Source organism: Biomphalaria glabrata, chromosome 11 (assembly GCF_947242115.1).
Source record: "Biomphalaria glabrata chromosome 11, xgBioGlab47.1, whole genome shotgun sequence".
NCBI lineage: Eukaryota > Metazoa > Mollusca > Gastropoda > Planorbidae > Biomphalaria > Biomphalaria glabrata.
In genome coordinates, this window is record NC_074721.1 from 16,889,837 (window position 1) to 16,915,608 (window position 25,772).

A 25,772-nucleotide genomic window follows, 5' to 3' on the forward strand; every position below is an offset into this window, starting at 1 on the left:
CCACAGTTTGCTAGTTAGAAAAACCAAGTCAACAACAAATAGCTTTTTAAAAAAATGTATTATCTCTTTCAAAAAATAAAAATCACGCATCAAAAACTTGACAAGTAATAATATATTTGTTCTTTTGTTAAATGAAACTAAAAAAAAAAATATACAAATACAGATTTGTTGACAAAATTGTACCCATTTTCAATATTTGAAAAGATCAGATGAAAAATGTTGATAATTGGAATTGAAAGTGCATTAATGTAGATTTTCAAGAGATAACTGTTGTTTTGACAAAAAAAAAGTGCCCTAAAGAAAAAAAAATCTTTATGAAATTATATTTAAAAAGTGTTGAATTTTTGTTGAAATCAAATAGAAAATGAAATATAATTTTTTTTTTTAAATAAAATTGCTAATACCAAAAATTTCACAAGTCTTATGACAATCTTGAAATCTGAACAGAATGAGTTTAAATTTGTTAAGAAAAACAACCAGTTCTATGAGAAAGAATCCAACACTACTTAAAGATTTTAATTTTCATAAAAAAAAAAATGTCATAATGGGAGAAAAATCATGAGAACCATTGAGAAGGAAATCTCACCAAACAACCAGTCAATGTGTTGTGAATATAGAGAAAAATTGTTTCAATTATTGTCTAGTAGCTTTTTACCCAATTGTATTGTAGAATATTTTTAGATCTCCCAGATAAAAGAAATTGGAATGCATGTAGAATTAGATTACTAACAATTAGATCACTTTTTTTTTTATTTACAGAAAAGTAATGATCAAAGAATAGCATGAGCATAGAATACATTAAATTATCATCAAATAGTTTAAAAGAAAATTTTCAGTTAGAAATTCAGACACCTTTTTTCTAGGACACAGAAAAAGTTGTTTAGAGAACAATTTAGAATATTGACAAAATAAAGTCTGCTAAACAAAACTTGGACAAATGACTAATAATTCTTACATACTTATAAAATTGTATCTGTGAAATATTAGAAAATCGTTACATTTTTATCAAACTGAACATCCTTAAATTTTTGAGCTTGCGTATGCATTGGCTTTGCACTCATGTGAAACACTGCACTCATCCTTAATCATCAGAATCAAAAGTCATTACCATTATTTTTATTATGATATTAGACAATTTTTATACTTTTATCAGACTGGACATTTATAAATTTTTGTTTTTGTATTATACATGGACAAAGAGATTTATATAATGACTTTCACATGTGTATGTACAATGTTATGTTTGACAGAGCACAATAACAGCTGACTTTCTAGATAACCTTGGTTTGCATAAACAATGATGCAGGGTCAAGATAGAATTATGGGGAAGGTGATAGAACTTACTATCAGGTACAGAAAGAATCCAGAGAGATTGATATATGCTACTATGTAAGAAATGTGGGAAGTGTGGTCGAGAGGCCAAGTGCGCTTGAACTTGGCTTGGCTACCTAGAAGGGGGCTTGAGGTTCAACACCCGACCTGGGTAGAGTTGTGTTTACTGAGCGCCTAAAGGCAGCACGGAAAACCAACTCCTAGATACCCCCTCCCCCCACTGGTCCACAACTGAGATTGGACCAAAAGCGCTCTGAGCATGCTATAAGTATGAAAGTAGCGCTATATAAAAGCTATAATAATAAAAAAAATGTGAAGCTATATATCCAGACTGTCATTAGTCTTTGTTAACGTTCATTAATCATTGTTCTCTGTGGATTATTTAGTGGGCTTATTTATTGTTGGATTATATTTGATCATCTGTATTTCCACAGTGCATTATTTCAACTACCGTACTTTATGTCAGTTAAGTTATTGTGCAAGTAATTTAAATTTGGCATTAGTTTGAAAGCCAAAACATTTAACTAAAAAAAAACAACATATAATCTAGTAGTGTGTAGAATATATTTATAGGGACCTCCGAATCTGTGTATGTCATATGATTGTGGAGACTATACAGATCACTTCAAATACAATAGTGACAATAAAACCAAAATATATTTAAGACTTAGGCTTTTAATAATTCTATTCTGCTTATAGAAGAAAGTCCATTACTTGTTATTATTCTGTTGTTTTAAACACATTAAGCATGAACAATTATTTTAATAAACAGTAATATATTCAATGGCATACAATAGCATACTGAAAGAGGTAAAATAGTAAATATAAGATCCAAATTTAACCTGTTACCTATAAATTTAAACCAAAATATTTACAAGATTAAAATTTGACATTCAGGAATTGAATTTAATTTTTAAATCAAATAATGAGAAAAAAAAGATGCCTGTTTTACTGGAAATATAACTGAATATTTTCAGTCTTTAAAAGTAAAGTCTAGTCCTTGAAACTACAAGGTTCTCAACCATTTGTCAGTTAAGACCTCATTTTAAATAAGGAAAGGGACTTTGAATGTATGTTTGAATACCTCTAAATCTTAAACTCTTAGAGATCCTCAATCTGAGTCATTACCCTGTGACAAAGGAGGTAAACTTCCCTAAGACACCAGTAGCCAACATTTTCTTTAACTTTTAGCTACAGATAGGCTCAAAGAATTCAGTCTAAACCTGTGCTAAAACATGTAAGTTGTGATTTGTTGGAGGAACTCTACTAATGTTCATATGTCTATTACAAGGCTTTTTCTTTAAAAATAAAACTAGTATCCTGCAAATGATGAAACTTATGCAAATAAGCATAAAATATAAAAATATATAAATTAACTTGTAACATGTTTGTACATGAAAGACTACTTTTAAAAAAAAAATCAGTGTCTCCAAAATGTTTTGAAACAAAAAAGAAAAAAAAAGAAACAACTTGTGACAGCCATAAGTATTGTAACCATTATAATTTTTGGATAAAGTCTGGACATCCACTAGACTTTTCACCTTCAATTCTGACGCCAACCTGTCAGCAGTTACATCAGCAGTGGAATAAAACATGACCACTATTGCACTGGTGAGCATGGGGAAACCATTGTCAGAGAAATGACCTTTAATCTCATCCAAGGATAGCCAGACATAGAGGGCTACAGCATTACTGTACAACTCTATTTGAAATGTATTGGCATCCACTTTTACAACTGACTGAATCTGAAACATTTTTATTCAGTATATCATTTGGTAATAATGGTAATAGTGTTTCAAGTTTACAAAAACTTGTACAAATTGCACAAGTGTTATGTTATTAAATAAATGAAACATTTTCCTATCCAACTAAGCAGGAAGTTGTTTAAACTGCTGTATGCTTCACTAGCGAGGTGTTAGAACTCATTTCTAATTTACCAGAGAAATGTTAAGAACGGCTGTCTATTTAATAAAAAAAATTACTATTTTTCAACAATACATAAGTGTTACAAATTAAAAATAAATAACATGACATCAATCTATGATAAAAAGAAAAAGTTATACCTGAGAATAAAAGCGAAAACAAAATTATGTTATGTATATGTAAAAACAAAAAACATTGCCTTTAATGCTGTCCTCTACCAATGTTTTTTTTTATAAAAAGGTTTAAAGCTCATTTATTTACAATGAAATTTAATTAGCTGGTCATGCAGCTATTTGTTTTTGCTTGAATGTCATATAAATCTTACCTGTACTTCGGCAGGAGGCAGGGTTGAGTATTTTGGATATGTCAAAGCAAACCATGTTGATGAGACAGGGACACCACTAGAGTCAGTCGATGATAAATACAGTATACATTTCTCTTTAGCTGGACAACCTGACTCGGACAGCAGGTCATCAATAGACTTACGGAAAACTGAAGCAGATGTTGTTGTCAGCTGAATGAAAAAAAAAGAAAAATATATTATTTTAAAGAATGTGTGTAATAAAAATCTAAATCAAGTAAAAAGTAGACTATAATAGTAAGATTTCAAAGTATTTTAATGAACATTAATTAAATGTTTTTTGTGCATTCCTTTTTGATTTCTTCTCCAAACTTGTAAGTTTTCTTCAAATTTCATATAAATTAGAATTGTAAAAAATTGCATAAATAATAAAAGGTTTAAATAGCTTCTTGTTTCTCTCTAGTTGTTTGTTTTTCTTGAAACTTATTTAACTTCCAAGACATATGTCAGTGGTACTCAAAAATTTAATTAGTAAAAAACCAGACCATGTCATTTTTGTAGACTTGTTTACCCATCACCATAATGATAAAAAAAATATATATAAAATATAAAAAGCCCAAAGTAAGGCGTATGTATGTATGTATATCCTGAATAAAAATCAAAACCAATTGATCAATCTTGATAAAACTTGGCATATATATTCTTTAGATCATGGTGGAAACCATAGTGTATGTTCAATGACCTACCCACATTTTCATAGTATATTATATTTGATATGAAAGTTGGTGAACGGGTAAACCCATTGTCACACTACTTTTATGATTGTGGTAATGTGAAGGGAACATTATCCATGTTTGACATTGATATAAATCTGTTCCAGTAGATCAGTAATACCCAGACTTATGCCAGCAGGTCATGTCAGTCTAAATATATATATATTTAGAACCTAAAGAAATGGATGCTACTTTTTGTAATGCTTTACTTAGTCTTAGCAGCCTTCAGGTTTAAAATATACTCTCTGACATTCCAATGAATGAATCTTAGTGAACTAAACAAGATGCCTACATTGTAAGATACAGTCCATGAATGAATGGGCTCGAAGCTAGTGTACACATGCATGTCTATCTTCAGAGAGCCTTGCACTGCTAATGAAGATTTCTTCATTAAGCTGAGAATATCTGATGTCAAATAAGATCTGAAATCTTTTGGATGTGTTAAAGGTGCAAAGGATAAAGATCCTGCAATTAAAAGAAAAGTTCAAAGGGACTAAATAATTCCAATACTGTACAAAATTTAAACAAATTAACTACACATTTTTAACAATTAAAAAAAAAAAATTATTGTTATGAAAATATCCTCTTGTAACCTTACAAACACACACATACCTAAGACCAAATACAACAAGCCATGAACAAAATATTAACTGTAGAAATCTTACCATTTACACCATTCTTGACTTCTTGAATGGCTATTTCATCTATCACAATATATACATCTAATATTTTGTCATCCACATAATAAGGTGATATAAGATTCTTCATGAAGAATGATTTGGCAAAATAGTGTAACATCTTCCATGATCCTGAGTAATCTGAAAAAAAATGTTTTTGTCAATACCAGTACCACAATAAAATGCTAATTTCAATTCCCTGTAACAAAGCTTCATTGTGTCACTTCCACAGATTGATAATTAGTGCATGAATATATAATAATGTTTTAATTAAACCCCTTCAAAAATGTTATAGCACTTTAGATTAAAGAATAAATAGTTTTAATAGACTATTTTTCATGTAAAATTAATTGTCAATGAAAAGAGTTTTTGTGTCTGGCTGCATTTGTAATAAGTAGTTGTATTGTATATGTATGATAAATATTCACTGTTTATTAGAATTGTTTTACAAAATTATTTGTTATCTTTTAATCTTTCTTTCAGTATGTTTTGTTTTACATAAAAGTCTGAAGGTTAGTTGGCATTGATCTTACTGGAATTTTAAAAAATTTATTTGCTAATTCTTTAATCTCCAAACAAAGCAAGAAATAATTTAAAAATACTGAAAATTTATGTGTACAGTCATACACAAAAGTATACACAAATAAGTATGATATTAAGAATATGAATCAAAATGTGGGGCCTCACATTGATCTTCCTTCAGGGAACAGTACCAGGAAAAAGAAGTAAAGACATAGAAAGCGATGGGAAGACAACATAAAGAAATGGACCGGCCTGCCATTGAAAGAGGTTCTATCTAAGGCAAAAGAATGGAATGAGAAAGACAATCGACAAATCTTGCATGGTGCCCCAAGGGTCCAAAAACTTAGGTAAATGGAATCGAAATGTACATTGAGTTTATCTACATTAAAAAAACATTTATTAGTGAATTATCTTACCAATGGAAGCCCAAGTGGGCGCTTGCCAGATATCATTCAACTGCCAGTAGAGGGCACCCATAGTTAACCCTCTACCATCAGAAAGTAACTCAGACTGATGTCTTCTATAATGTTCTGTCTGGCTTCTTATAGACATGGCTTGATTAATCTACATAAGAGAAATGTTACTATATTTAAATATATACAATATTCTGTATAATTAAAAAGAAATTGAAATCTCGAAACAAGAGCAACAAAATTTTCTTTTTTCCATTATTTTTTATTGTAAATATAAACTGAAGAAGTTGATAAAGAAATTGGAAAAAAATCTAAATACATCATTACCAACCTGTGTCAAGTAAATGAAATCTGTAAATTTCACTGCTGGATTTGTAGAATCTGGTAGATTTAAATGTAAGCCAACCTCAGCTGCCATTTCTAAGTTACCTGCCCATCAATTAAAGTAATAATTAACCAACAAAAATATTTAAATATTAAGCTCTGAATATGTTCAAATTATATAAAATAAGTTAGCCACATAACACAAATAAAAGTCTGCATAGAATAAGCGAAAAAATCAACAGAAAAGAAAGATGAATGGTATGACAACTTTTCTAAATGAGCATCTATTTAAGAAGATTAAAAAAAAAGGCTATCAAAAGCAATTTTAAGCAATTATCTTTGAGCATGCCTCACTGTTTCATAATCAAAGTGTGTTGTGTAACAAATGAATAGGAAATAGAGTTGCATGTATTTTACGGATAGACCTAATTTTGTCCTTAAAAGTTAAGTAACTAATTCGTTCTTATTGTGCCATTAAAAATGTTGGAAGAACTACTCCAAGAGTGAATCCTGTTTACATGGCCCCATTGAACATGATGGTGTCAACTCAAAAACTTTACCTGCCAACTTTAAGTTTTGCTGACAAAAGTAAAGCAACCCATTTTTTTTCTTCAGAAAAATTAATTCTAAAATTATTTTTTTATGAGACAAATAAAAACAAGAACAGCTGCTGTCTATTTGATATTTGTCTAACTATTGATATCTCTGTAGTCATGTCAATAAAAATGTTCAATCAGAAAATACAATTTAAAACAACAACTGCTTTCTATTTGATATTAGTGTAGTTATTTAACAAAAAAAATAAAAAAAACATGCTGCCTCATGTTTAGTAACTTTTATGTGTACCCAATACTGTTGTATAAAGCAATCTTTAATTTTAGATGAAACAAATATTACAAATCAACAAGCAATGGGTTAAATTAGTTTCCATATGAATTTGACAAAAAAATAATCAATTCATACCCCCAACATGGTGTTGCCTGTGGCTGACCATCTTGGAATTCATGTCATAATCAGAAGGTATAAAAACCTCAGCCAGTGTTTCATTATTGCACCAAGCTTGTATTCCATACTCTGAGGCCATACGAGGCACTTCAAACCATCGGGCATCCCACTGATCAATCATGTAGTTATAAAAGTGAACTGTGAACATTAATTTAAAAACAATAGTCAAATTAAAAAAGATTATTTTTATTTCAATTTAAAGTTTTTAAAAATGTTCTTGCTTTCACAACATTAGTACAGAATAAAGAGTTCATGACTCAAATACTTTTACCTGACTTTCAAATGAACTGATTTAGGAATTTCAAAAATTTAATATATAATTTTAAACTTAAGAAAAACATAAAAAAAATACTTAAAAAAACAACAACAAAGCTTATACAAAGTGTAATTGTATCAATTAGTTTGGATTAGTTATGTGATTAAGTTTGTAATAGATCTAGACAAACAACAATAAATCTGTGGGATTATAAACATTTTTACCAACAGTTTTTGTTTAGCACTATTTCATGCTTTTAGCATTCTCAATATGTTATATCACTTATCTGGACCAGTTGGGAAAATGAGGGGGGGGGGGGGCAGAAAGAAAGGGATATCTGGGTAATTTTTTTGTTACTGTTATTAATTTTTAAAAGCATTTATAAAAAAAAGGGAAACGACCTGAATTCAAACTCAAGCCTCCTCAAGTAGACATCCTAACCACCCTGCTTGTGAGGTGCATATGTAATAGAAGATTGGATAGTTATCTATTGTTTAGTTTAAACCAACTTTAAAGTGGCCACCTTTGAAAAGGGACTAATTCAGCTTATACCACCACCTCACTCAAGTACAATTTCTTTCCCTTATTTGATATACCAAACACAATAATTAATTACCAATAGTTAATAAACTAATTGTTTAATTTTTGTTTTAGTGATTCTAGTGTTGTCAGGTAAAAGAAATAATTGTGTAAATTTTCAACTTGATCTGAGATTGGATGTTAAAAAAATAATGTTTACAAACTTTTTACCAGATAGACAGACAGCGTGAGTTGATATAAGCTTTGTAAAAATTAAGTTTAGGTGTTGGAATTATCAAGAAAAAGTAGAGCTCACCATGTCATTGAGATGCAATGAGAAATTGTATAAATGTAAAAAATATATTGACCAGACTAAAGGGTGTCTTAAATTCTAAATACAATTCTCAGCTTTAACTAGCAATGTAACACAAGACCCCCAGATTGACCATCTTTGGCTTAATACTAGGTCCGCACATAACAAAGAAATACTAACAACTAATAAATTTTTTTTAAAAGTGTCAACTTTACTATACTTTAGGCGTGGGGGTGGGGCGTGTTGAATGAGTGGTAAACATAAAACAAAACTCAATGTATGCAAATGTCTTACTATATATGTAAATGCACCACTTACTGTCACCATAGAATTCACTGTCTGGATCAAATGCCACATAGCCTTCTTTCTCACTTTCTTTACCATTAGTTGGGCTAGATGTCAAATACTCTCTACTCCAGTCTTCTTCGTTCACTGAAGATGTATTAATAAAACATGATATTTTCTTCACTCAATCATACCTTTGTTAAGGTGATATCACAATATATAATGAGGTATGTAAAAAAAAAAAGAGTTTGAATTGAGCAATCATTATTTTCTAACAACAATTAAATTTGAAAAGTATAATTCATGATCCTGGTTCTTAACTGGCAGTGCACATATAACAAAAAAGTAAAAATATTCATATACTTATAGGGTATTATACTTATTAGTTTCATGGAATTCAAGGTCACCAGTAACTTTGATAAGCTTTTAGAGAAACTATTGGAAGAATCAAATCAATCTATAAAGTGTTTGTTTTACATGTTTCGGATGCTCCTTCAGAGTTAAAGATTATTACATCCTAGCCCAAACCGCTTGCAAGGCAATGGGAGATGGCAGAGTTGGATCCTGGAATCATTGAGACAGTCCAGAGTGCATACCACATGACCAGGTAGTCATCCAAATCTAAGTCAACCCATTTAATATATCTATGCAATAATGTCACATGACTTAAAACAATTATAGCATCTTAAGGTTAGGCTGCAGAAAACTAAAAACAAAAAAAAACAAAAACAGCATACAAACTAAGACATAGGTCTTACCAATTGGTTTGATTGTATTCACATAAAGCTGGAGGTAATCGTGGTAGTAAAGGCTGAAATTTTTGTCAGTATCAAACCAATTCTGGCGCAGACCTTTTTCATTTTCATTGTTTCCAGCCCAAAGAATGATTGATGGGTGGTGCTTAAGTCTTTGCACCTGACACATAGGAAGTGTAAATTAAACTACTATTAGTAAAAAAGAGACCATAACATGTTTTCAAATGATTGAGAAGAGGATAATTATTTATCATCTCATCCAATTTGTAAACATAAGTAAAGTTTAGCATGGAGAATGCCTTAGATCTGTTTCTCAAAGCAAGCCCTATGTAGAGTATATCTTCTGGAATTTGTTCAACTAGCATGAAGATGACATGGTCAGGCCAGTGCAATAATACTTAACAGTGCACATGACAATTATTTAATTTGTGTGCTATGTGCATACATGTTGCCCAACCCTATTTCACATAAATCAAAGTACTGTACAGGAAATATTATTATCACTTTGAAAGTTTAGTAAGATCAGGGACCTGTCAATATAAGTTGGGAAAATGTAAGCATTAACCTTTTTTTTTTTGGTCTTCCAAGGATTTTAAATCACCAACAAGAACAACTGAAAAGAAAATGCCCAAAAAAAAAAAGGATGTGTTCCAAATATATCCTTGCTTTATAGCACTCTTAATGAGGAAGGGCTTGTAAAGGTATCCATTAAGCTGTTAAATGCCTAGAATATTATTAATGAAATCTGATGTCATCAATTTAATAGCACACCAACTTTTTGTTTCCAGCACTGACAGTAAGCACATCTGTTTAAAGACTGGTTAAATCAATGGTGTCAATAAAATGTAGATACTTTCAACAATTTTTCTATACTCTAAATTATGGATCTAACACAACACTGGCACATGGGATGAGTCCTCAGGGTGTCTATAGATTTTTTTGTCATAACTCTAAATATAGAAACAAAACCTGATGCTTGACTTCCATAGTCACAGATTCCAGAAATTCTTCTCGTGTTGGGTACATAGCCACACTAAACATGAAGTCTTGCCATATGAGTATGCCCAGCTCATCACACAAGTTATAAAAATCATTGGACTCATAGACCTGCAAATAGCAAAAAATGTTCAATGAAAACTATTTTATAAGTAATTTCACAGTTTAACAATCTATCATAGAGATAATTTAGTTGTAATATCCTCTACAGATGAGGTATATATGCAGCCAATTTTATAATAAAACAAGCCGGATATGTTCCCAAAACATTTTTTTAGTGTGAAAATGGGTTTACCAGTTTAGCTCACATATCTAATATAAAATACTGTGTAAATGGGTTTACCCAATTTGTTAAAAAATTTCATTCTTTTATAGAGATAGATTTAGGTATTTTTTTTTATTATTTTTAGTGCCCCCCCCCCCCCCCCCCAGTTGGGGTAGGGAACTTAAACATGTACTACAGCATCCCCCATGTGTAAGGAACATTTATGCCAAGTTTTAGAAAGATTAGTCAAACAGGACAAATATACATACTCCTTACATTCTACTTTATATATAAGATTTTAAATTTTACATTGGTCTAAAATTATAAATTATAATTGCTGTGGCTAAAAGCACATATACAGTAAAAAGCTTGGTTCATTTACACGGTTAAGGGACATAACTATGTTAGGCAAGTTATTTTTAAATGCTGAGATAATGAACCTCAGTGAATATGGATAGAAAGAGCTAGTTCTAAGTTTAAAAGTCAGTTGTTATATTGAATCCCTGTGGATGGAAAATAAAAGGTGCTTTCACACAGTTGTTATATTGAATCTCTGTGGATAGAAAATAAAAGGTGCTTTCATGCAGTTGTTATGTTGAATCTCTGTGTGGATTGACAGAGAAAATTGGTTCTACATTTTTAAGTCAGTGGTTATAGTGAATCTCCATGGGTAGATTATGCTTGTGTTATGTTTATCAGAAGTTTCTTAGTTGTATTGTCAAAGACATTTAGTTATTATTGATTTTAAGTCCTAACTATTTCTATTATGAGTAATAGATATAGTGATAGAAATAAAGTGACTATTTTAAAATTAAAGATGACTCTTGTGTCTGTGAATCAAGGTGAATCAAGAGTTCAACTTGTACATTAGTATTTTTACAAAGATACAAAGTTTAACTTTACTTATAGTAGCATATGCCAATAATGTCAATAATATCAGGTGAGAGCTTTAACATTAGCAATGATATTTTTAAATATTACATTGTTGAATCTGTACATTGAAAATTTTTAAAACAAAATCTTTTAGAATATTAAGTATATAATATTTGTTTCACTTTTGATAAAATAAATAGTATTTTTAACTTACCCCTCCACCCCACACACGAAGAGAGTTAATGTTAGCCAAAACAGCAGAAGTTAAAAGATATTTTAAATTATCAAAGGTTACACGCTCTTGAAAGCTGTCAGCTGGGATCCAGTTGCTTCCTTTTAAGAAAATTGGGATGCCATTGACTCTGAAGTAAAAAGTTAACCCTAAAAAAATATAAAAGAAACACAAAGTTATTTGTTACATTAATTGATAATTAGGATTCTAGATGATTAACCTTGGAATGCAGGAAAAGAAATTCAATATGACATTTAGACTTCCCGGTGTCAATTTTTTGATAGAGAAAGATCAAAATAACACATGACAATCACTAAACAAAATTAGGAAAAAGAAAATTTACAAAAATAGAATACACTAGAAATTTGATAAGACTAAATATAACCTAAATCAGTATTGTTGGTCACTGGCTCTTGCACAAGTTCCACAGTTCTGAAGCCCAGTCTAATTTGTTTCACAGATTTGTCAGAATCAGTAGTTAATGTAACACTCAGGTTAAACAATGGCTGCTGTCCATATCCTTTAGGCCACCAGAGGTGGACACTAGTACTCTATTGAGAAATAGATACACATGTATTTTAATTTATTACTCTGCAGTTCATTAAGGTTACATAATTCGTAGTGTTTCTCTACAATTCAAATATAATGTTTCTAGAAATCCACAATTGGGCATTAGAAGAAGCTCAAGAAGAGTAATCTGGAGGTAGACTTACCTTTTATGCAATAAATTATAAAACGAAATCTTGAAGCTTATGATATTTTGTTTTACTTCAACCATTGAATTAGTTAATTTTTGTTTCAGTGGTTAACAGCTTAAGTCATCACCATCCATTCAGTATGTCTCATATTAACCAAATAAGCTCCCATTCTCATTGCAACCAAATATGCTTCATATCGACTGCAACAAGCTGAACAAGTATTAATACTTACAACTGGAATAGCTAAAACAAATTTTGCAATTCTGTTGACTGCAGAAATGAAGACTTGTTGATTGTAGGACACATTCAAGGATGAAAGATCAGCAAACAATTGTCCTTTAATTGTAGAATTTCCAGTCATTGTAAAATACACTGCCACTGAGATTAGCCATTGAGAGTTCTCTGAAATTGAAAGGGATCAGTAATGATAAGTGCAATACTACTAGTCAAACTAAAGAAGACAATGGAAAGACCTGTTTATAATTTCCTTTTAAAATTTAAAAGAAGAATGCTCAAATGTAAGGTCAAAAGGCAACAAAGATTTTTTATCATAAAAAATCTTTCTTCTCAATATTTGTAAAAATTTATTTAAACTCCTGCTTATGGCAATACAAAAATGAAGACCTGTTAATTTATGTTTTTTTAATATTAAATTAAATAAAAACTCCATCATGGCTCGAATGAAAAATTAGGAGGGTTTGACCTGGAATTAGCAACCCCACCATGAAAAACTTCAATTGCTACAGAAAAAGAAAATGTCAAACATAGAGATAATTTTACATGTGGATAGGATTAAATCCAACATGACATGCAATGCCCAATACAAGGAAAGCATTTCAATGCAAAGAAACATGGAACATACACCAATGCAATAAACTGGCACAATTTCTAAAGGAATTTGAAGACAAAAAATCCATGGGCACCAGATAGTCACCTATAACTGATCTATGTAAAAAGAGCTTCCAGCCCTTTGTGCCAAATGGCAGGGTTAGGGTTACTGTGTAGGACCTAAGTCTAAAAACAAAACATAAATCTAAGTCACATAAAAAATGGAACAAAGTTCAAACTGAAAAATAAATACATGTACATAAAAGTTATATAATTTTGGAATTAAAAAAAAATATCTTTTTTTGTAGGGCTAGGATCGAGACAGGTGTGAGACAGGGGTGCATCTTATCTCCCTTCCTTTTCCTCCTAGCCATCGACTATATAATGAGGAGAGCAATGAACCAGACTGCCTTTGGTATTCCATGGCATGAACAACTCCGATTGACGGACTTGGACTTTGCTGATGATGTTGCACTACTCGGGGCTACAAATAAATGCATTCAAGAAATGACGGAGAGCCTAGACAGAGAGGCACCCAAAATTGGCCTCCGCATAAACTTGGATAAGACTAAAATTATGCGAGTGGGATATAAGGCAAAGGGTGTCCCCGTCAGACTTGGCGAGTCAAAGCTTGAAGAGCTGGACAAGTTCACGTACCTTGGCAGCATCATAACAAATGATGGAGATGCTTACCATGATGTAGCGTGCCGAATAGGAAAGGCAGGGAGCATTTTCCAAAGGCTGCAGCCTATTTGGACTAGCCAAGCCATTGGACTCGAGACAAAAATACACCTTCTCAACACAATCGTCATTCCAACTGCTACATATGCATGTGAGACGTGGAAGTCATCTGTCAAAATTGAGAAAAGACTAAATGTGGCTCAACAGAGATGGCTGAGACGGATTTTGGGAGTCAGTTACACAGACCGGATCTCAAACAAGGAAATCCTTTGCCGAACTGGGAGTCGAACACTTAGTGAGGTTGTGACTGAGCGTCGCATGAGGTTTGCGGGACATGTTCTACGTCAAAATGAATTACGCACACCAAGAGTTGCGATAACATGGAAGCCAAAACGAGGAAAGCGCAAACAGGGACGTCCTCGTATTACCTGGCGACACACCTTCATGGAGGACCTCAGAACAGTGGACACCAGATGGGAAGAGGCTTCAGACATTGCCAGTGACAGATCATTATGGAGACAGCTTGCCGCCCAATGCGCCGAACGGCGCGGGAGGACCTAAGTCTAAGTCTAAGTAAGGGCTAGGACCAGACCAGTGATAATGAAAAAAAAAACAACTAATAAAAACAAACAAACTACAAATTTAAAAATGTATTCGTTTTTAAATTAATATTATACATACAGGCATACCTTTGCTTACAACAGCAGACAAATCAGAAATAATAGCTGTGTTAAAATTCTCTAAATAAATTGGTTTCCTGTTTGGTAATAAAAAAAAAATTTCAACATCAATATTTACAAGCACTTATTGTCAATTCAACAAGCAATAATACTTCACTAAATCAACATCTGTCAGGTTTTGAACTTTCCTTATCAATCTACTAGTTTAGAGTAAATACAAGTAAATAGTAAATTTTAGTAAATAAAAGAAATCTGAATATGACCAAATAAATACTATAAATAAAACTATAAATGGTAGTTGAGATTACCAGATCCCCTGTGTAGGGAAGGATGGACCCCAGTCCCAGCCAAAAGAGCATTGCTCTTTTCTAATCTGATTGACATGACATTCACCATTTTCAACACTGGGTGGACACTGAGGTGGGATGAGGTAGGCAGACTTGTTAGCTCTTTCAGCAGCTTCCTTAACAGCTGAAGTGAATAGAATGCTGATAGTGTTCACTCCTGGCTTAACAAATGTAAAATAAAAACTATGGCTTATTTCTCTATACTTTGCTGAGGTTTTAATGCGTCATTATTTATTATAAACATTAAAGCTAGAGTAGCCTAAGATGTAAATGTGAAAAATGTAGGAAAATGATTAGCTGTTGGATCAAAAGCATCTTGTTCAAAACTTAGTAATGATCAAGGTTTCAATTAAAGAATGTATTAAATTCAGACAGCTCTGATGGATACTTAAAAATGATTAAGGAAAGAAATGAAGTGCCTGCAAATGTTGAGAAATCCAAATTGTTTCAATGAATACTTGATAGGAAAGAAATGACAAATAGAGATTGAGAATGAACACAAGTCCATACTATATAAATGTCTAATTAACATGTGTTAGAAAAGAAGCTTGATGGTAGTGCTATATATTGTACTACATTATCTATTGTAGACTGGTGAACTCTACAGTCTATACCAACCCAAATAAACTGCTCCTGGGATATCCTAAACTGCCAAGAACATGTCTGAATAGGATAATTATATTAATCAAACCAATCATGTATGATTTTACTGTTCATTAATACAAAGGCCCATTGTAAAAACACCATTAATCTAAATTATCCAAAGACATATGCATGAACAAATCTAGATTAAAATTATACATACTTTTACACAAACTCATAGGTGGCCCAGTGGGTCTGTTGTTTGTTAAGAATTACATGTAAAAGGATTTTCGGAGCATGACAAACATGTGGGCCAAATAACATTACAATAATAGATTGTTTTGGAGAGATGACTGTATCACTAGTGACATATTATAGAAATGATTGTTAACATAAAGAACTAAGTGCATGTTTAGGTTAAAAAAATGTGTTTCATGTGAGCCTATCAGAAATTATGAACAATAAACCATCAATTGCCACAATACTATCTTCTTCCATAAATAAAAAAAAAAAAAGAAAGAAAGAAGCTAAATCTTTAAACTTATTGACAAAACAGTCTTGAATTTAAAATCCAACTTTTAAACTTATACTGCAAGAAATTTGTGATATAAGACATTCTAGAAGGAACAACTATAGTTTATTTTCAGATTAACAGTATACCTGTACAATATCAGTGACATCCCAACTGTACTTTACAAACATATTATCTGTTTGACCTATCTTTTTTCCATTGATGTTTATAACAGCCATGGTATCCAAGCCTTCACACACTAATACCTTTGATAACACTTTATCCCTGTTGACTGAAAGAGTAATATTAGGAGTTGAAACAATTACCACAACAGTCAGTCCAGTAAAGAATAGTTGTACAGTATTATAAGAATTGAACATATTGCAACTAATTCCACTCCACTAAAAAAAACAACTTCAGTACAATACTTGAAAATGAAAATGTGTAATTCCAGTCTGTGTAACCAATCCAGGCAAGATTAACATCATTCTGCCGGTAAAGAGGATTTTGAATTATGCCATTATCAACAAGAGCAGTATAAATGGAACCTGGAACACGTCCAAATGTTTTGATACCTGAAATGAAAAAAAATATAATTAAATAAAAATCAGCATTAGTTTCAGTCTAATAACTAAACTTTCTATTTGTTTGAATCAACTCAGATAACCAAGAAGCATAAACCACTTGGCTACCAATCAAGGGAGCTCGAGTTTGAAACCTGTGCTTGCTGAGCTCAGATACCCCAAGTAAAACTACTAATCATTTTTTTAAATGGTGGGTAACCATAACAAGAGAGAAGAGATTGTGTCTATTATATCTCCCTCTATTTGGTCAGTGGAGAAAGTGCTTCATAGATCTATCTAAAATCATGGCAAGAAAAGTCTACAATGTGCAAGGATGTTATAAAAGATGTTTGGCAGCATAAGCACCACCCAAAATGAGAATCCCCACAGTTGAAACTTAATAGATATGTTAGTCTATAATGTGAAATGTGTGACCAGTATATGCCAATATACTTCATCATCTATTCTTTATGTTCCTTATAGAACACAGGGCCTGAGTAAAAACACACCACTTTCCATGGTGTCTTGACAATGGCATAGCTAGGGAGGGGGATTTGATACTTTGATTTGAGTGTTTGAAATTGTTTTTTTTACATTAAATATTAAGCAAAATGCAGGGGCCCCGAAATGATGGCAAATTCCTAGCTATGCCACTGTCTCTTGCTAGGCTCTTTCCTGCCCTCTCAGCTCATTTAGAATCTAGTACAATGCTTCACCATATTCTTTTTGGTCTTCCTCTTCTATCTAAGGCCTGTGTAGTTCTGTTGTTAGTATCTTTTCTTAGGTAAATGACCAATCCATCTCCACTTTCTCTCTAAGATCAGCACTTCTATATTTCTCTGTCCCCCAATAGATCTAATCTAGCTTCCAGTTTTCTATCTTTAACTTTAAGACGCTTGCAATAGTATTACCTTAAAATTAAAGTTTCACTTAAGATTCTTATTTTAGTCTACTAGATGATAGATCTAACTACATATATTATATATATAGCTACAGACATCTAGATCTATATCTTAAGTTTAACAATTCTTTGGCTTTCGGCTACTTTGGGGTTAATATAGAATTATAGATCTATAAAATGTAGGCTAGAATCTACTAACCAGACCAATCATCAGTCAAAGTCCAGTTCCCTCCCAAATCCACTCTGTAATATGCATGTACGTTGTGAATTATGAAGAAAAAGATAACTGTAAATTCAAACATTGTAGATCTATAGATCTAGATAGAAATAGAACTTATTTAGTTAATCTTTAGGGTAAAGTTTTAGTAGGCAGTGAGTTTGAGTAGTCAGAGTAGGCCTACTCTTAGTCTTAGATCTACAGTACAGGTAATTTGATCTAGAATCTATATCAAGTATATCATCTCATCTATGTCTAGATCTTAGAAAGAAGACGTTTAATTTTGATCACTGGTCTAGCTAGACCTCTACTCAGGACTACTCTCGTGTCTCTAGTCACCTAATCAGCCTACTAATGAGCTACTAGCTAGTGGCGGTAGTCACGGGTAGTGCCTCTACTAGATCTAGATGTCTACTAAGTACTAGAGTAGTACTAGATCTAGACTCTACTAGTCTCTAGACTAAGACTACCCTAGTCAAGGCTAGTCTCTTTTGACAGTCTAGAATAGATATATTATATCATATACTCTACTAACTATAACTATACTATACACTACTGGGTAATCCTGTATATCAGCGTCCCGCGTTCATAAAATGTCGATAATTAGCCAGGATAAAATTTAATTCATTTAATGCATGCAATTAGTGTTTTTTAATAAATTTGGATTAAAAAAAAGAACCTTTACATTTTGAATGACATAAATAAAGTACGTTAGCGACTTTTAATATGATCTGCACGCCGCCATTTTGTTTGTTGGTAATGTACAGTGGTGTTGCCAACTTGTAGTATTTTAAGGATCTTTTTTTTTTTCACATTTTGTTTACTAAAGGCTGTTGCAAGTGTTCTAAAGATAAATAAAGTAATTAATAATAGAAACTAAGGTAATTTTGATGATGGATAGATGAGTGGATGGATGTTTGTGGTTGGTTATTTGCTTGGATTTATGGTTGGTTGCATGGTTGTGTTAGGGTATTTGATGGTTGGATGTTGTTGGTTTGCTGTGGTTGGTTGGATGGGTTGTTGTGTTAGGATGTTTGATGGTTGGATGTTATTATTTTGCTGTGGTTTTTTGGTTGGCAGTGGTTGGATGGTGTTGGTAGGTTGATTGTGGTTGATTGGATGGATAGTTTATTGGTTGATTTGATTGATGGTTGGTTGTGATTTTTTTCTTGTTTGGCAGTGGTTTTTTGGTTGTGGTTGAATGGATAGATGGTTGGCTGGGAGGTTGTGTTAAGGTGTCTGATGGTAGGTTAGTTGGATATTGTTGGTTTGCTGTGGGTGGTTGGTTGGTTATTTTTGGTTGGATGGTTTGATGGGGTTGGTAGGTTGGTTGGTTGTGGTTGGTTGGATGGTTTGATAGTGTTGGTTGGTTGGTTGTGGTTCGTTTGATGGTATTAGAAGGTTTGTTTGTTGGTTGGATATTGTTGGTTGGATGGTTTGGTGGGGTTGGTAGATTGGTTGGATATTGTTGGTTTGCTGTGGATGGTTGGTTATTGTTGGTTGGATGGTTTGATGGGGTTGGTTGGCAGTGGTTGTTGGTTGTGTTTGGTTGGATGGTTTGATGGTGTTGGTTGGTTGGTTGTGGTCGGATGGTGTTGGTAGGTTGTTGGTTGTGGGTGGTTTGCTGTGGATTAGCAGTGGTTGGTTGGTTGGATGGTTGTGTTAGGGTGTTTTATAGTTGAATGTTGTATGTTTGCTGTGGATGGTTGGTTGGCAGTTGTTTGTTTGATGGTGTTGGTTGGTTGGCTGAATGAATGGCTTATTAGTTGGTTTGATGGTGTTGGTAGTTGGTAAGTTGTGGTAGGATGACAGGATGGTTGGTTGGTTAATTTGATTTGTTTGATGCCTGAATGTGGTTAGTTGGTTGGTTGGCTGTTCAACAGTCTCCCGAATCGACAGGAATAACAAACAAACTAGTGTGACCATAAACGAAACTAATATCCGATTCTCACTCCATCACAACTACGCTATTACACTCCTGGCACTACTTGCTCTTATCGAGACCTAAACGGGGACTGAACTAGCCTCCCGTAATTGTAATTTGTAATTTGAGGCACATCGGCACAATTTAGGCCATGTCGTGCCTGCAGTCCCTTAAGGACTACTCTCTCTCTAAACAACAAGGGCCAGATTATTACAGTCATATCATTAAAATCAAGGTCTATTCACAGTTAAAATAGTAAAGGTAGTAAAAATTTAAATATTTGGTAAAAATCTAATGTAAATAGTGCATGTTCACAAATTCATAAATCAGATCTTCGTAGATAGCCCCACTTCCCGGATAAAGCCCAGTACCTTCCTAGGGTCGACATTATCAAATAGTGCTTTTAAATTAGTGGCTCTAAAATATTTCGCCCTGACATCCTGGTATCTGGGGCAATCAACGAGGATATGTTCCACGGTGAGGCGAGAGTCACAGTACTCACAAAGCGGGGGCTCCTCTCTCTTCAGTACAAAAGAGTGCGTGATGTAGGTGTGGCCAATCCTAAGTCTGGACATGGTCGTGCTACCACGCCTTGTCAGACCCTTAGATGTGGGCTGCCACCTGACATCCGCCACAATCTGCCTGAGTTTACTGTGAGTCTCAGCCTCCCATTGGTTCTGCCACTCTCGATAGGTGGCAGAGGCAATACTTTGTCTCAGGTCCGAGTAGGGAATTTGGGTTCCTGACACCGCATGATTTAGGGCTCTCTTTGCTTCTCTGTCTGCGGCTTCGTTTCCCTCAATGCCAACATGGGAGGGGACCCAGATGAAGGTGACATCCCTACGGTCGGCTGTTATTTGGTTCAACAGCTTCAGGCTCTTATGTACCAATGGGATGTAGGTGTGGCCAATCCTAAGTCTGGACATGGTCGTGCTACCACGCCTTGTCAGACCCTTAGATTTGGGCTGCCACCTGACATCCGCCACAATCTGCCTGAGTTTACTGTGAGTCTCAGCCTCCCATTGGTTCTGCCACTCTCGATAGGTGGCAGAGGCAATACTTTGTCTCAGGTCCGAGTAGGGAATTTGGGTTCCTGACACCGCATGATTTAGGGCTCTCTTTGCTTCTCTGTCTGCGGCTTCGTTTCCCTCAATGCCAACATGGGAGGGGACCCAGATGAAGGTGACATCCCTACGGTCGGCTGTTATTTGGTTCAACAGCTTCAGGCTCTTATGTACCAATGGGATGTCAGTCTTCATCCGCCCCAAAGCTTGCAATGCAGATTTGGAGTCGGAGCAGATTATAAATTTCCTCCTTTCTGATGCTTTTACCGCCATAAGTGCAAGCGATATTGCGTGCAATTCGGCCGTAAAGATGGAGCAGCCATCGGGGAGTCTACGGGAGATTGTTTTGTTCCGAAAGGAGCAGGCACACGCGACCTTTCCCTCCATTTTGGATCCGTCTGTGTAGATGGTGCCACAATCTCCGTAGCTCTCCTGCAGTTCCCTAAAGTGGACTTGTAGTATGCTTGGGTCTGTATTTTTTAGAATATTTGCATTACACAAATAACAAACTAGTGTTTAAGAGGGAAGACATATTAGGAACTCCATTTATTACGAAAACACAAGCGGTGTTGCACTGACGCGCTAGTGTGCAAATGTACATATAATACTATTATGTTACAGCTTTCATCGATCATCTTTGGTATATAAATTTAAGAAAACACGCTGCATGTTTTTTCACGTTTTCGTTGCGTTTTATTCTATTGATATCTGCGCTCTTTTTGTGTTTGACATTTGTGACGATACGAAGCTTGCATATACAAATTCACTAGTGTTTACCTAGCAGTCGAGAGAATTTTTTTTAACAATACCTCTGTTCATGTCAGAACTTCGTGGAACTTTCAGAAATCTGCATGGACGCTGATATCAAAACGGCTCAAATAAATTTACTAAAAATATTAAAAGTTGATGTACATCGCTGATAAAAAAATAATACTAGATCTAGTTCATAGGCCACATGGGAAAAACTCTAGTTTGACCGTTATAATTTTTCAAAGTAAATAATAAATAGGCTAAATGTAAATTTTCTTGACTACTAGATTTAGATCGCTTTTGAAATGACTATCGCGTTCGGGAATTTCCGAAAGTAAGATTGTCAGTTATAAATGTGTCCACCCAACTTGACCAAGACTGAATTCTTTCACAATTTATCTCCCCTCGCCCAGCCCCAAATTCCACCGGCTCTAATGTTGTAAACTTGCCATACGGGTATCACATAAACTACCTTGTTCATCCCTATGTTTATGTTAAGTTTTAATTGTTTACCGCTCCGAATGATGGGCAACAAAATAGAAACTGTACTACCGCTAACCTGCAGGTAGGAAGCACTAGTCCGTAAGAAAAGAATCGAAAAAAGTGAACAAAGTTGTACCTGGTTTGGTTACGTAGTCATACGATAGGGGACAATTCTATACACTAAATCTACACTGACGGTTGACATCCTTCGGCATGTAGATAAATGTGTGAAAATGAATTTTCTGAAATTAACATTCTTCCCCCACCAGTCAACCCCCCCCAAAAAAAAAATGAACCAAGTCGAATCTATATAAGAGAGACTCACAACCATCTTAACATACTACGGCACTCTAGAATTCAAACAACAGTTTTTTTTAACAGTTGTTAGGCATTGTTATTTTGTACTTCTTTACGATCTGCTTTGTGCTTGTGATCTCATAAAAGTTCTTGTAACACATTATATAAGTGCACAATACAGAAATGGCTGTAAGACGTACTCGAATAGTAAATTTAGATCAAATCATGACTGATCAGCAGATAAAAGAGGAGAGGTGGACTTTAACAAGATTATCAGCAGCAATCAATACAAAAGAAAACTGCCTGGCCTGGTTAGCCAATTGTCGATTGATTAGAAATACGTATGAGACTGTATCATTTGTCATCAGCCAGCAACATTGGTCGCCTATGCCCACCCAAGGAATCGACGGCTTCCGTTGGTCATGCCGGGGATGTGATTTTCGAAAATCAGTTCGAGACGATTCGTTCTTCAGTGGTAGTCGCATAGCACTTGAACAGTTGTTACAGTTGATTTACTGTTGGTGTTATGACATGCCCCAGTTTAACATTATCCATGAAACAAATATTTCTTGCAAAACTATTATAGACTGGTGCAATTTTTGCAGAGACGAATGTGAAAACTATATAGAAAGACACTGACTTTTGGAAATTGGTGGCATCGACGAAAATGGAGATCCAATTGTTGTTGAGATTGATCAGACAAAATACTTTCATCGAAAATACCATAGAGGTCAGTGGAGAGAAGGCCACTGGGTGTTTGGAGGTGTTGAAAGACTTTCCAAAAAATGTTTTTTAGTCGAAGTTCCTGATGGCACTGCAGCAACGTTAACACAAGCTATAACACAACACATTTTGCCTGGTACGCACATAGTATCTGATGGATGGGCTCTAATAGAGCAAACATAAATAATGGGGTCTACAGTCATTCTGTAGTAATACATCAAGACAACTTCGTAGACCCCAACGACAGCGATACACACACACTCAAAACATCGAGAATATGTGGATGAGAGCAAAACGAAAATTAAAACATCAATTCGGAACAAGCAACGGACTCTTCCATTCATATTTAAATAAATTTATGTTCAGAACTGCCTTAGGGCATAAACATATTTTCTGTGAACTATTGGTGGGGATTACTGAATCATATCCTATGCATTGATGCTAACGTCAGTAACTGTTTTTAAAATGTATATAAGTTTATGTATGTGTGGCATATGTGTTTTTTAAATATGTGTCTGTGAAAAGAGAGAGCAAGAACTTTAAATTTTTTTTTAAACATCAACTAAATAAGTTTGTGTATTGATATTATAATAAGGTAATAATTTTTTTTTTGGTGACCTTTATAAACGTGTATTTTTGTATTTTATTTCAAAGAGTATTGTTATGGTAAAATAAATATTAACATTGCACATGGTTTACATTGTGTTTTAAGTGTTCGATTTTGTTTTTGTTGAATTTTTCTTGATTTAATTAAATCTAATAATAGAACGAGATTCCAATTCTAGGACTACCTGTCTTCAGAATCATTAGGTTAAGTTTGATAATGTATCGGTAAATGTATGCGTGCAAATATTGGTTTCCTAATAATAAATATAGGCCTTATCTTAATCGCTCAGTGTGTAGTACTTTAGATCCTAAAAGGATTAAGCCTATACTAGTAGCACTGTCTACGCATGTAGGCTATTACATTATTTCGAAAAATGTGTTAGAGCCTACATTAATTTAGTATTACACTGTAGAATTAGGAGCGTCCCTTTTATAAGAGCATATATATCATAAAACATTTTAACAATTTGATACATAAGTGGCATCCATTTGCTCCTGTGGCCCCACCAGTCCATTTTGGTGCCGGCCCACCGGGCATTTGCCCGAACGCCCATATAGCCAATCCGCCCCTGCATTTACAGCACCAAGATTCGTAGTGCTCCTAAAAAATGAAAAGTCTCATAAATCCTCCTAAAAATTGCCCTCACCTAAAATCTAGGCCTACTTGTAGCAGTGGACAGTCCGTAGATCTAGGCCTACCTAGTGACAGTGTCTACCTTTAGATCTAAGATGTAGTGAAAATAATTCTCACCTTACCTGAAAACTCTTTGAATTTTAGTCAATTTAATGTTCTCGATATATTTAATGACTTGATTTACGCTAAATCACTAGAATCTAATGAATATAATTAGCACAAATGCACACCATGACCATATATAAGATACATATAAGTACTAAAAATATACATTTTCACCACAGAGAATATTATGAAGGCATCTCTAAAAGAATGTTTCTTATTTAAAAAATATGAAATAGCGACATATTTGAGATGTTTAAAATAAATCTTTGGAAAAAAAAGATTACATATTGTTCTCTGTTCTGGCTGGGATGTTGGCAAGATATTTATTATTTTCACAATCAAGTACCAATAATTTATTTGAAAAATGCATAGTTTTGTGTATGTTTTACAATGCATCAAACATTGCAGGACAAACTGAATATATAAATGTGTATATGTATATATATGTTAATATATATGTATATATATACACATAGATCACACATACATATAGATCATACATTCCATCCTTAAAGTCTCCTAAAATCTTGTCATGGTAAAGTTCTACTAACATTGACATCTCTGTATCTTATATTTGTCAATGGCTGTAATTTTATCACAGTATTTTACTATTTTAAGTTTTTTAAATTCTGAAAAAAAATAATTCTGGAAAAAATGAGTAACAGCCTAAAGAAAAACGTAAGACATAATAATTATTTATACTGGTGGGGTATCTAATAAATCTGGACATAGATCTAAATCAATCACAGCATAAGAGCATATTATATATATATATATATATATATATATATATATATATATATATATATATATATATATATATATATGCCTATAAATATATATATATTTGACATAGATTTAGATCAAAACTCTAAACATTTGAAATAAAAATACAAAAATATATATTTACAATAATTTATCAAATTGTTTTTTTTAGATCTGCATAAAATAAAATCGTTTTCTTATTAAAAAAAAAATAGTAGTTAGATTTGTAAAAGAAATGTTTATTTGTAGTTGGCAGCTTTCGAAATGACACGCCTCCCCCCGCCAAAAAAAATCTAGCCAAGTTGCTGATCAAGCCTTGACAACAAAGAATGTCGTGAAAATGACGCGGGGCGCTGATCTACAGGATTACCCACTACTGAGCCTACATAATAATATAGGGTAATAGACTCTAGACTATAGTATAGTATAGAAGTTAGAAGTATAGACTCTAGATCTATAGATGAGATCTAGATATATAGTTAATATAGCTCTAGATCTAATCTAGATCTAGATCTAGATTTTATTTTTGCACACTAGTACTAGTAGTAGTAGTACGTCTACTCGTTTGTTTACAGTTACTTGTCATGTGATTGAACTCACTGACCCAGAGAAGAAATGAAAGAGAAGGCGGGAAATGCAAAATTGCAAA

At 33.5% G+C, this 25,772-nt stretch overlaps 2 protein-coding genes across 4 annotated transcripts in view; one reads left to right on the top strand and one right to left on the bottom strand.

The window, feature by feature from the left end:
* Positions 1-39: 39 nt before the first annotated feature.
* LOC106058019 (beta-mannosidase-like) lies at positions 40-25,528 on the bottom strand. 3 transcript variants are annotated; one of them, XM_056004788.1, is made up of 19 exons: positions 25,510-25,528; positions 17,755-17,872; positions 16,520-16,666; positions 16,241-16,383; positions 14,960-15,159; positions 14,661-14,728; positions 12,695-12,864; positions 12,150-12,315; positions 11,747-11,913; positions 10,368-10,505; positions 9,402-9,558; positions 8,677-8,790; positions 7,229-7,408; positions 6,273-6,370; positions 5,945-6,092; positions 4,995-5,147; positions 4,622-4,794; positions 3,581-3,769; positions 40-3,077 (listed from the first exon to the last, which is right to left on the bottom strand). In XM_056004788.1, the coding sequence occupies exons 2-19, from the start codon at positions 17,855-17,857 to the stop codon at positions 2,550-2,552; spliced, it is 3,042 nt and encodes a 1,013-aa protein (XP_055860763.1). In that variant the 5' UTR covers positions 17,858-17,872; positions 25,510-25,528; the 3' UTR covers positions 40-2,549. The 3 variants fall into 3 exon arrangements, with proteins under 3 accessions (XP_055860763.1, XP_055860764.1, XP_013070848.2); XM_056004789.1 differs by lacking the exon at positions 25,510-25,528 and adding an exon at positions 18,458-18,527 and having other exon boundaries at positions 17,755-17,798; XM_013215394.2 differs by lacking the exon at positions 25,510-25,528 and having other exon boundaries at positions 17,755-18,239.
* Positions 25,343-25,772, top strand: part of LOC106051837 (macrophage mannose receptor 1-like) — a 112,496-nt gene continuing 112,066 nt past the window's right edge. Inside the window, exon 1 of the mRNA XM_056004786.1 lies at positions 25,343-25,522. The gene's annotated coding sequence lies outside the window, so the exon portion shown is untranslated. The remainder of the gene's footprint in view (positions 25,523-25,772) is intronic.

Bases quoted from the DNA above. Each gene is read 5' to 3' on its own strand.
- LOC106058019 (XM_056004788.1), bottom strand. From the start codon at position 17,857: ATGTTTGAATTTACAGTTATCTTTTTCTTCATAATTCACAACGTACAT. The intron at 6,371-7,228 runs GTATGAATTGAT...ATTGATGGGCAG, and splicing joins CAGGCAACACCATGTTGGGG to GTAACTTAGAAATGGCAGCT. The intron at 5,148-5,944 runs GTAAGATAATTC...ATTTTTTTTCAG, and splicing joins GCCCACTTGGGCTTCCATTG to ATTACTCAGGATCATGGAAG.